Here is a 13,221-nt window from a genome sequence, read left to right as displayed (position 1 = left end):
AAGATGTTATATCCCATTTCATTTCACTTCATTCAATAAGTGTTGGTACTAACGATCATCTATAATGCTATCTGCAACCCGAGTATGGATGTGAGAAGAGCTGGTCCCCAGTTCAAAGCTACTTATGGCTCTAATTCCAGCCAATTTTCTGGTCTTAAGAAGAAATTGATGAGGGATTAGAGGCGATCTTCAGTCAACCTCGAGCATTATTGGATTTCGCAACTTCCGTAGATAAATAGGCTGGTGGACTCAAATAACATTTACGAGGACCAGTTAGAGAAATTAAACCGCCCATTTTAAGATATTGGCAATATTTTTTGTAAGATATCTCTAAATTTGAAGTTTAATGTAGAAGGCAGATAAATGTAATTTGAATTCTGGTTGTAATTTAACTTGGATTTTAAAAAAAAAATGTACAAAAATTAGAATCATGAAATAGTATGAACAGAGGAGGACCGCACCACATCGATTAAAACATAAATTCACAAGACTAAAGTCTGTCTCCTACGGGCGTGAATTACCCTGGAGTAGCTTGTAGAGCGTAGGGTGACTTCGTAGTCACGCGACAGTGATGCGGCGTAACGCCATAGAAATAAATACACTGGAACGCCAGCTCACGTCTACTTCCGGTACAATTTGTGAGGACGAGCGTAGTTCGCTCCAAGTATATTTAGTTCTATGGTGACACTTACGCAACATGCACGTCAGGTGACTCAATCATAGCGCCAACACTGCGACGTCGCAAGTTTATTTTGACCGTCAGTTACCGCAAAAGACTACGCAAACATGGCGCAAATTCTACCGTAAAGCATACACCACATCTTACAATACTTCGCTACTCCTAAAAAATATAAACATTTATGTGTTTATATGGGGTAACTATTTGTGACTACTTTGCGGTAACAGATTAAAAAGAACAACGCAGCTTTTGCGACACCCCAGTGGTACCTCTATGCAGAACAGTGACGTACTCGTGTGGCTTTAGCTGCCACTTTTAGAATAATTGAAATTTTAAAGAAGAAACATCAAATATATGTATTGAATGACTTTTAGAATTTGACAATTGACTAAAATATTTTAACTGCCGAAGAGTTGAAACCTGTAAAAGGCTAAAGGATCATTTTCTGGTCTGAAGGAATAATTTTTCATCGCTCTGCTCTGGGTTCATTAATTTTCTTTATTTCCACCCTCAACCCATGTCCAAAAATGAGTGGTGCCGTGATTTATACTTTCCAAGTATCGATTGCATTCATGGCAGATTCAGTGTTTGCTAATGAAGTGAGGTGGTCTCGGCACGGTGCCAGGCACGGCACGGTTAAATTTTCGTAGTGTAAACGCTATCCGGTCTGAGCACGGTTTCGGTGCGGATTACTGCGCATGCGCCAAACGAGCCTTGGCCTTTTTCCCGCGAACTTTGACAGTTCTGTCATCAATTCTGTCTATGTGGCTGCCCAAACTAAATCAACCGCCATAATTGTTTTCATCCGGGTAATTTGCATAGGGACTGTAATTAACTTTTCTGTGAAGAGTTGCACATTCGGAATGTCTGGCCCGGTTCCGAGCCCACTTATTTTAGAGTAATGTAAATGGGTAAATTTCTTTAAATTTATCGCGGCCAAGTGTAAACCCAAACGCCACGATCGCTTATATATACAAAAAACGTGCTATCATTTCTTTTTGCGAATAATCACCTTGACTACCCTAACTATAAAATTATCAAATCAATGATGGCAACCAACTTCATTTTTTTTTTGGCAAAAATGTTTGATGATTCCCTTAGAGAGCCGTTCTATGTGTTGACAGCATGAAAACAAATTATATTAGCCTCGTGAACTGTTGATTGACGTGGTATGAAGAACCGCCTGATTGAAGGGTCCCTGGTTGAAAAAATATTCTAGCAGAGAGAAAATTTGATCAAGCCATTTAACATGACAAGAGGGGGGTTTGACCTCTACATGAAGAGCCCAGTAATTATAGGCAATTCTATTAGCCCCCCGTTCAATAATATTATTTACCGTTGACCAGAGTCTCTGTATGCCTGGTATAAATCTTCAGATGTCATGCGGACTGTCGAATGCTGCCATTCATAAAATATCCATTAAGCTATATCAAAGAACTAGACAACCACAGACGAAGTTGTCAAACACATTTTAAACACATTATTTCCTTTTTCATTCGTTTGTCAATTTTTTTCTTTATTTTTTTGGGAGGCAATCGAGTAAAATAAATCTCATAAAATCGACTAATAGGACATATTTATTTAAGGTAGTAGCTAGTCATCTACATGCAAGTTAGAATTGTGTGTGATCATTCTAATTGCTAAAATTCTAAATATATCAATTAAGCTCAGTCACATGCAACCTATCGAATAACACCCCATGTATATCTGAAAATATCGGCATAATTTGTTAACAAACGACATTTTCTAGTCTTTCGGACCGTACGCAACACCGAGGTCATGTGTATACCTTTGGCAGCACGTTAAAGATCCCTTGACAATAAACTCAACTAATGGAACATATTTATTTAAAGTAGCAGGGAGTTTATTCACGCTTAAACTGTGTATTTGATCATTAACCTACCATTAATTATGCTACTATTAAAGTTAAAGATAACTACTCTTAGGTATTAGATACACAAAAATCTAAAAGTTTTTGAAAAAAAAAAATAAATTATTTGTCGATTACTAGCACTTTCGCTTATTTATTTAAGCTCTTCAGATAATCAACATATTTTTCAAAAACTTTTATATTTTTGTGTATATATATATGTATATAAATATAATAATCTAAACATTTAATTAAGCTCTGTTACTTGCTCCCCTTTTGAACGACACAGAGCTAGACGAAAACTCGAGATCCCATGTTTAACAATTAATAGCAGGTTGAATATCTCCCGGAAGTTAGAAATTGAAATTAGAGTAGGCCCTAGCGCCCCAGTGCTGTCGGAATTTTTCGTAATACCACATGGCGTATTCCTCATTAGGTTAATTAACAGTTATTAATTATTGGCTGTTTTCTGATTTATTCACTGAATTTAATTTTGTTGTTTTATTTCAGGGTGACCAATCAAAGTACGTGAAGCAATTTCACTATACCACGTGGCCAGATCATGGAGTTCCTAAGTTCGGCAATTCATTACTCCTCTTCCGTCAAAAGATCAGAGCTTTTGATAAACTTGATAATGGTCCTGTTGTTGTCCACTGCAGGTGAGTCGAACGATTGTTATTGTTAAATATTTGTAAATTGTACCATCATGGGTCACTTTACTTTTTGACTGGACGAATTTTTGAAATTGTTGTGCTTATTGAAAAACGTATCATCGTTCCGAAGGGAAACCAACCGAGGATCCCCCGTGTACTTGTACGAAAAAGAACCACTGACAATTCGATGACGAGTAGGCGGAAATGCCACTTTCCAGGTGTAATTTCCACTGCATGACGTATGTTTAATACTAAGCGACGTTTCGACGAGGATACTCTAGTCTTTGAGTATCCTCGTCGAAACGTAGGAGTATCCTCGTCGAAACGTCGCTTAGTATTAAACTTAGTAATTGTGTATCCATAAAATTTGGGAGGGGGTGGGGTGGGTGGATGGCTGAATGGTTAGCACATGCACGCTGTATCATAAAGGCTGTCATTGAGTCAACTGGTGTGGTTTCGATTCCCCGGTTGTACGTGACAAGGAGTAGGGTCGCCTGTCCAACCTCGTGGGTTTTCTCAGGGTCCTCCAGTTTCCTTCCACTGCTAAAGACCGCTACGCGCAAGCAAATTATGGAAATAAAAATGAACCATATGTTAGTCCCGAAATGACCTAGTTTGTGTCGAGTGGACGTTAAACCCCATTTCTCTCTCTCCCCATAAAATTTTACGAAGTATGATAGAGAATTATACGATTACTCATATACTGCTACCTTATTAGATACCCAGTGTCGGTCTGTTACAATGAACCATGGTGTATGTTAGAGAATACGATTACTCATATACTGCTACCCTATTAGCATCAATTGGTGTGTATCAGTAATATTGTTAAATCACCAACACCGTGATTGATTGACCAACATGAAAGGATTAGAACGAGTTCAAATTCATCTTAGATAAAACAACATGAGTTTTTATATCGCCGATTGATGCGAGTAAATGATGAATAATCGACATTACACGAGATATCTTGTTAGGAGTGGATGTTTTATTTACAACCTCCAGTTCTTTGATCGTGTTAAATAAGGAATTGATGTAGAAATAAAGACTCTGTCTGATTTGCTTGTTTTCTTTTTATTAAATGTTCTAGATTGGTGGGGTATATCATGTAAGAGTTCAAAATGATAGAACCAATACAGTTAATAGTAAGTGCAGGAGGATACCGAATTACGCAAGACAAACCTACGGACAGGATATAATATACACAAGACAAACCTACGGACATGACACAATATACACAGTCATATCAAACAGTAAACATCAAACGTATATATCAAATCAAATTAATGGATCAGATATCCCAAAAAAGATAATGTTTTAAAATAAAATGGATCTGGGTGCAAGTCGTGAGCATCCACTGGGTTGTACACCCCTAGACTTGTAGTGATATAGGCTTCATTCAAAATAAAAACAAACTTACAATAAGGAAAACAATCAAAGAAAAATATATTTGAAGTCAAATATTGGTGATAGTTTTTTTTGTGTGTCATTTGGATTTTGCAGAAAATATCAAATTTTTCACTGCTTAAATATAGTCAATAAAATTTAAAATTCAATTAATTAAATCGAAGCCAGAGATTTTTCATCGTTGATATTTTTATCATTAAATAATCAATTTGAGTAAAAATAAAACCGTGAAAAATGTGATGTTATCTGAAGAATGCAAGGATTTTAAAGTTATTTCAAGGATCTGTCATAGTTTAATGAAATTCAATAAATTGCATTCTTCATTATGCTTGATTTAATAAACGTGGAAATGACAGTTGCAAGTTATTCAAGTTACCGGCTTTACTTTGACTTCTGCTTCTTGAATTGTCATCTGTTGCATGTGAAGGGGTTGATGAAATGAGCAGAAGACAATGCGTGCCGATTGACTTGCCCACTTGAATCCACTCAACATGGCGGCTGAAGTGGATGAAATGATCTTTCAGCGTGATGAGTTTTGAAGCATACATGACAGAAACCTGACGCCTTCATTAATCAGTGACAATTGTCACGTTCGGTCCTGTTCGTCTGTAGCCCGGTTGGTGCAGAAAAGAGGACGTTAATCCCCATTTCATTCATTTCCCATCTTTTGATTCTTAATATAAATATCAACATACCAAGAAAACTAAGATCAATTCTGTTATAAACGAAAGGAAAGAGAATTCGAGGCCTATATAAGGTTATTATAAATATTATTCAAAATTGAAGTGGCCGATCAGAGCGTGCATTTTTCAGATATTATCTTTTCACGTCTTGATTAATTCTAAAATGGACGATTATTATTTAACATTTAATTAAGAAAACTAAACCAAAATATCATCGGTAGTTAATTCCTCAGATGGGATATGATCGGATTAAAGATAGGTACTGGTTTGTTTATGCCGTCTCCATAGGATACCAAATGTTGAAAAGTTTTCAATTCATCATATCTTTGTAAATATTAAACGGAATTGAAGCAGTTTTGGGCCCGTGGTGCTTTTAGAGATTCGTCTTTAAATTGTAGTTTTCGACTGATTCAAATACGGCCCAGAGACGTTAATATTAATATTTTCAACGTTCACAGTATTGTAGTTTGCGACGGATTCAACATCCCGTGACTGAATCAACGGCTTCAATTGCGCATTTCTTGGTGTTAATGCATCGAGAGCCATGATATTCCTTTGGGGACAGAGCTACCTTCACAATAGTATAGCTTTCGACTGATTCAAAATCCTTAAAAATTATGATTAGAGATGTTTTGCTTTTTTTCTCGGTGGTGATGCATCGAAAGACATGTATGTTTCACGGCAAAAATAATATTGTAGTTTGCGAGGGATTCACAATCCCTAAAATTGTGATCGACAGCTTTGATTATTCATATTTTCTTGTTTGGTGAAAGCAACTAAACTACGGAGTGGACAGAGTTTACAAAAGTGTATAGTTTTTTTTTTCAAATGTAGTACTATTAATCATGAACGCCACGCTTTACTCATAATAATAACAACCATTTAATTCACCCAAACAAGATAAACGACAGCTGCACTCTGATATTTGTCCAAATTTATCGACAACTAAGATTTAAAAAATATTTGTTTTAAACGACACGCGGTACTAATGGAGGATGTTATTTTTGCTGTCAATTTGAAGCGCCCCCTGTGAATAATGAAGAGGGGGATAATAAGGACCCCTGGGGAGCAGATTTTGATTATTCTAGCTTCCATTATCTTGCAATGTGTCGAATTCATTCTGTGGAATCACGACCAATCAAACAGCGAGTCATAAATCACTAGACACATCATATTACAAATGATCGACATTACATTATCCACTGACCCAGTCAGGCCACCAGGGGACGCTTCAAGTCAAATTTGACATGAATTAGGTTAACCTGATTTCCATATTGATACATGATATTGTATTGAGTTATTTTAGACAACACATGCGTCTCTAGTAGAGTATGATTTATAACAAAATAAAAATAGTTTTAGATGAGAAGAATTTCTTTAATATCAAACAACTGTCAGTAACAAATGAGAAAGCAGCAATTCCCATCGACATGCTTAAAATAGTAACAATATTTTTATTATCAATTCATGAAATTGACATCCACATCATTTCCAAACTTATCGAATCTTATAAATCTCCCCAGTTTCAAATACAACGTTTGAAAACTTTTATTGTTAAATTGGTTGACTTACAAAATAAAGTTTGTTTACAATAAGTTATGTCATAGAGAGATACGCAATGGATATTATTCAAAAATACAGCAATTACCATAGCTTCAACTGTTCGAATTTCAAAATTAATATGCATATTAACAATTGATATGAATATTCAACAATTAATATGAATATTCAACAATTAATATGAATATTCAACAATTAATATGATTAATGACATGATATTGTTATTGTCTTTGAATGGTATAAACTTACAAAAGACAATTTTGTTGATATCAAAACCCCTAATGTCAGATCTGGGAATGTGGAATGCTGCCAGACAGTAGGGTTTCTGCTAATTGTTATTCGAAATCCAACTGACATATGACGTGGAGTTGGTATGCCTTGCCATTCCAACAATGATTGTGCATGTCCAGTACCGATTAAAATACTAAAGTAGGTTTGCTGCTGAAATTAGCAGAATGTCAGTTGATAAGTCAGTTAGAACAAGCCTGTTTTTCCCCACACACCACCCCTAACGTCAATGTTTTTATTATTTCAGTGCTGGAGTTGGTAGAACAGGAACCTATATATCAGTAGATAGTCAGTTAGAACGAGCTAAATCAGAAGGTATTATCGATGTGCACAACTTTGTACAGTTGATGAGAACACAGAGAGTCAATATGGTGCAAACTCTGGTAACTATTACATGTTCTACCATCTCTCTCTCTCTCTCTCTCTCTCTCTCTCTCTCTCTCTCTAAAGTAAGCCATTTTGATTGGTTTGATCATAGATCATAGATATTAGCTCTTATATATTGTCCTTCAATCTGATTGAAACACAGATCCTATTTCGTTTCGTTTTTTATAGTTCAAAATTTCGTTTTACTTGTCTTTACTACAGTACTACGAAACGAAATATAGATCTGTATTTTAATCAGAGTGGTTGTCCTTAATTTGATTATTATTTGCGTCTCCTTGTGAAAAAAGATAAATGTGATTATACTATCCGATCTAAGTCTATACATACAAAGTGACCAAGTAGTGTACTCATCGCCGGCCTTTGGTTATGTCACAGCTCTGTGCAAAGTATACTATATGCCACAACCCAACCTTCAGGACACAATTTCAAGAAATGATGTGATATCAGGGTAGATTATTAGTTTCTTGATAGAACGTATTTCTGAAATTGATGAAATGGAAAGAAATTAGGTTTGACATCTTATTTTCTTGCACCCACAGTGATAACGAAGATGGGCACACACCATGCTGAGTTCCATGAAGGCAGTATCCGCCAATTAGAGTCCTTTTAGCCAATGTGTACACGGGGTTTCTGATTTTCGTCCCATCTGAATGACTAGAGTTTAATCAATGGCAGACTTTCTGTTCTTTGGTTTACTACAGGATATGAACCTACCTGAACCAGGAAACAAATGCTAATCTACAAATAGTTTACAAGAAAACTATCTGAGATTTTAACGTGTACAGTTAGTAGATCAAGATTAATACTTAACCGGTTAAGGATGTTGTTCAGTGCAACACCAGCATCCCTTTCTAATAAAATATATTTGAACTTAGAAATTCTTTTATTTACATTTACCAATAATTCATCGCTTTGTTCGTTTTGAAATAACTGCCGAGTCTTTTCTTCTTGACGAATCATGCGTAAAACAGTGAGCACGGATTTAACTTTATGCTGTGCCATTTGGAAGAATCTATTTTCAGGGTGCTTAGGGGATTAGGAATTATCACAGCTAATGCCAACACGACAAGGGTTAGGTTAAAAATTAAGGGGAGGGTTGCCGATCCAAAGTAACTTAACTCTAACTCAAAATTCCCTATAAATGTATTTTCCGTGTGGAAATGACCTCCCCATCCGGTCTGAACTCATCCTAAACGCACCCGATCTCCTGAAAATAGACAATACCGTCCTAATTCGGCATTCAATAAAGCTACAAACAAAAGATCTGTAATGCTTTATGAAATTATGCCAAAAACAAAAACTCCTTTGATGAAATTCCTTTAATAAAAGGAACAAAGCTCCATGAACTTGTTGAAGTGTGGCAAGATTTCAACGATTCATTTAGTCCTGATTTTTAATTACACGCCAGAATTTGATGACGAGTTAAAACAAAATCTGACAGCGGAGAGGAAGTTGAAGAGTTTTAATAATAGTCAAGTAGTCGAGAATAATTAACACACAGTTCTTCATAATTGAGAGTCAGTACAAAATATCTCTCTTAAAATATTTTGGACTTGGTTCAAAATGTTTGGAACAGATTCCAATTGTGAACAAAATTAATTAAATAGAGATCTCATTAGTGTTATACAAGTTAATAATTAACAAAGATTTCTTTATAATTGGTAATCAGTACAAAACATTTTTCTTAAGATTTTTTGGTATTACTGATCAGATTTTGGAAATGACTTGCACATAGTTTAAAGTTTTCAATAGTGTTATGTATGAGAGGGGGATAGGTAAGATTTTTTGGTATTACTAATCAGATTTTGGAAATGACTTGCACATAGTTTAAAGTTTTCAATAGTGTTATGTATGAGAGGGGGATAGGTAAGATTTTTTGGTATTACTAATCAGATTTTGGAAATGACTTGCACATAGTTTAAAGTTTTCAATAGTGTTATGTATGAGAGGGGGATAGGTAAGATTTTTTGGTATTACTAATCAGATTTTGGAAATGACTTGCACATAGTTTAAAGTTTTCAATAGTGTTATGTATGAGAGGGGGATAGGTAAGATTTTTTGGTATTACTAATCAGATTTTGGAAATGACTTGCACATAGTTTAAAGTTTTCAATAGTGTTATGTATGAGAGGGGGATAGGTAAGATTTTTTGGTATTACTAATCAGATTTTGGAAATGACTTGCACATTGTTTAAAGTTTTGCAATACTGTTATGCATGAGAGGGGGATAGGTAAGATTTTTTGGTATTACTGATCAGATAGTTTAAAGTTTTCAATAGTGCTATGTATGAGAGGGGGATGGGTGACCGAATAGTTAACGCGTGCGCGTTGGATTACAAGATCTGTCATTAAGTCAAGTGGTGTGATTTCGATCCCCGTTTGTATGTGGCAAGGAGTAGGGTTGCATGTCTAACCTCATGGGTTTTCTGCGGGACCTTCGGTTTCCTCTTCACTGCTTAAGACCCCTACGCCTAGTTTGTGCCGAGTAAACGTTATATAGCGCTAGTCCGTCCATATAGTGGACGACGATAGTTAACACACTGATAATCAGTAAAAAAGACATTTTCTTTAAAATATGATAATTAATATTCCATGCAAAATAATTTAAAGCTTTTCTTAAAATATTTTGTAATTACCGATTAGACTTGTGTAAAAAATAAATTGAATATAGATTCCATTCGTACTACGCGATACCCGTAATAAATATGGAAAATAAAATATGGAAAATATATTTTTTTTTTTTAAATAGTTTTTTATATAAAATATAAATGAAATGGTTGGAATTTATTGTCGAATATATTAGGACTAACACGCGGTTACTTTTATTTACTATTGTCACGTGTACAATGCAGAAAAGGGAGAACAACTTTTTGTCCTGACAGTGGCATTTTCACTTAATCTTCTCCGAATTCCATCTGTACGTGGGCTCATTGACTATATGGCGCTAGCTAACTAACAGGTCCTCGGTTCGATTCAGGGTTTTCCAACAAGGTGTCCCCCGTGTCACGGGAAGTTTGGGAATAGATAGAGTCTAGTCTTGTGAATGGTAGTTACAAATCGAGATCCCGTGTGCACCTCAGCGGGCCGTAGGAATTCGACGAGGAATATGTGGAAACACCGTTGTGTGGGCAAAATATATCTCATAGCACAACGCCCACCTTCATTAGCCAAGTTGGTGCAAGATCTTAACCCCCCGACCACCCCTCCACCCTTCATTTCAGTTTATTCCAAGAATAATTTACTAGCCAGGAGAAAGCTAAGAGTATTTTTAACCGATGTAAGCGAGTTACATCCCTTGGTGTATGAAATTGATCCGGATATAGTTGAGGCGTATATAGGGATGCTTTACGATGTTTGTAGCGTAAACGATTGAATTATTACCCATGATGGTATTACTCATCAACAATAGACGTGCATGTTTATCGTTATACTTGTCTTTGAGGCGAAACTTGAGCTGATGTGAGAATTGGTATCTGGTGTCGGTCAAATAAACAAATGGTCACATCACTCACTTGAAATTGACATATGGTTCGACCCCTTTTATTGATTTTAGACAACAATTACCAGCCATTCACTTTGAGTATATCGATCTAACAGTTATCACGTTCACATCAGCGAACTGGACTGACGAACGAATCCAGTATTTTTGTTTCGGTTTTAGTATTTGTTTAGCCACGAGCGTTTCAAGTCGGAAATATTTTGGTATTGCTCCCCAGTAGACTATCATATAGTAACTCATTTTCAATAAAAGGCTTGATCTCACTTTAACTCCGTATATCTTATCAAGCTCTTCATGTAATACCTTGCATATTTTGTCATTAATTTCGATTGGCTACTGACCCAGCGGGGGACCTCTCAGATTCCTCGATAGAAAATATCATCGCGAATACCAAGGCCCCCCTTTTAATCGCCATTACATCTTTCTTTTTGATTTATATCATCATCATTTATTTGCTATAAGACTTATTGTTTTTTCTGGGATTAGTATATAATTATATATTATTGTTGTTCTAGGAGCAGAATATACATTATTGTTGTTCTATGAGTAGAATACACAGCTGTGTATTATTGTTGTTTTTAGGAGTAGTATATATTGTTGTTTTATAGGAGCAGTATATATTTGTATTGTTGTTTTATAGGAGCAGTATATATTTGTGTATGACTGTTTATTAGAAGCGTTAATATGTGGTGATACAACTATACCAGTTATCAACTATCCTACAGTATACAGAGATCTCGTAACTTATAACCAAGATCTAGGAAAATCTAAATTAGATGAGCAATTTGAGGTAAAGTATTAAATATTTATACAATTCTCTCTTAAATCAGTTGTTCCAAACCATTTTAGATATCTTGACACCCCCTCCCGACCTCCACCACACCAAAAAATTCAAACAAACAAATCACATACACCTGTATTTACTCCTTGTTCAATCACATTTCCCATATTAGGTGGTATGGCTACTTTTCATATACATCTTTGAGAAACTCTAACATGGGCCATTTGAACAGATCTTCTATTTTTTTTTTTCAAGTAAACTAACCCGCACAAGTACTAGAATCGCATATTACCTAGAAATATTCCAATGATACATCTGCATTTGATGAGTCTTATAATTTACACTAGCCGGTTCCCAAACTCTTTTGGAGCATGAACGCAAATAAACGTCTGAATAAGTATAAAATATGAATACTTCAAATAAAATTTAAACGAACCTTTTAATTTTTATCGAATGATTTACTTTTTTTTTGCGATAACAGGATTTCCTGACCATCAACATTAGTGGGTTCAGAAACGTTTGTTCTTATTACAATGATATCATTTTCAAATTACTTCCCCTTGCATTCAAATACGGGGGCGTGCTCCTCACGTTGGGGATTAGGGGTGTCATGGTAATTTATGTCATTTATGTAATTCTGTTTGCAGTGACTAAAACTTGTTAGTTATGTAAAATGTGTTTGTTCCAAAAGTAAATATCTAAATATTTCCTGATAAATCTGGGACATCAGTTTGAAGTTTGAATACTGTTTAAAATTGTTTATTTTTATATTTCAGATTTTAAAGCTTTTATCAACAACCATAGAACGAGATGAATCTACGACAGCATTAAGAGCTGAAAATATCTTTAAAAATCGCTGTAAAAATATATTACCAGGTATAAACATTGCCAAAAGATCTAAGATAAATTTATTACATTAATTAAATAATCAGTGTAATTTAGTACAAAATAATCACTTGATATCACTTGATTATGTTGGGTGGTCATTAGTCCCCATTTTCTTCGTATACACCCATGTTTAAATGTGGTCGCATATCTCATCCCAATCTGTCCGTCCGTTCGTCCGTCCGTCTATAATCTAAGTGTATCATCCTCAAAATTTATACACAGTGTTTCCATTCAGGAGACGAAGAAATCCTTTCATTTTTTTTTTTACCGATTTCCAATAATTACTGGCAGAGTTATGGTACTTGATTACCTTGATAAATCTTGTTGAGGCTCTAAAGGTAAAAGTTATTATCGAAAATGTATGTCGATTTTTCGACATGATTTTAAACATTTAAATCGCAGATGTTGGTAGCAATTGGTCGGCTAGACATCAGTTTGCTATTTAAAATCACCATGCACACAGGTCGTACAGTTTTCCTGACTTGAATTGACTTTGAATGGAGTTATTTAAAGTGATCCCAATGATGAC

General features: G+C 35.3%; 1 protein-coding gene across 1 annotated transcript in view; it reads left to right on the top strand.

Moving 5' to 3' along the window:
- LOC126818581 (receptor-type tyrosine-protein phosphatase T) overlaps positions 1-13,221 on the top strand; it is a 109,195-nt gene that overhangs the window by 87,505 nt on the left and 8,469 nt on the right. The window contains exons 25-28 of the mRNA XM_050546043.1: positions 3,060-3,208; positions 7,385-7,520; positions 11,664-11,813; positions 12,581-12,680. Of these exons, the coding sequence (XP_050402000.1) occupies positions 3,060-3,208; positions 7,385-7,520; positions 11,664-11,813; positions 12,581-12,680 (535 nt within the window). The remainder of the gene's footprint in view (positions 1-3,059; positions 3,209-7,384; positions 7,521-11,663; positions 11,814-12,580; positions 12,681-13,221) is intronic.

The sequence above is a fragment of the Patella vulgata genome, chromosome 4 (assembly GCF_932274485.2).
Source record: "Patella vulgata chromosome 4, xgPatVulg1.2, whole genome shotgun sequence".
NCBI lineage: Eukaryota > Metazoa > Mollusca > Gastropoda > Patellidae > Patella > Patella vulgata.
Note: the sequence above shows the minus strand (reverse complement) of the source record. Positions and strands in the feature narration are given on the sequence as shown.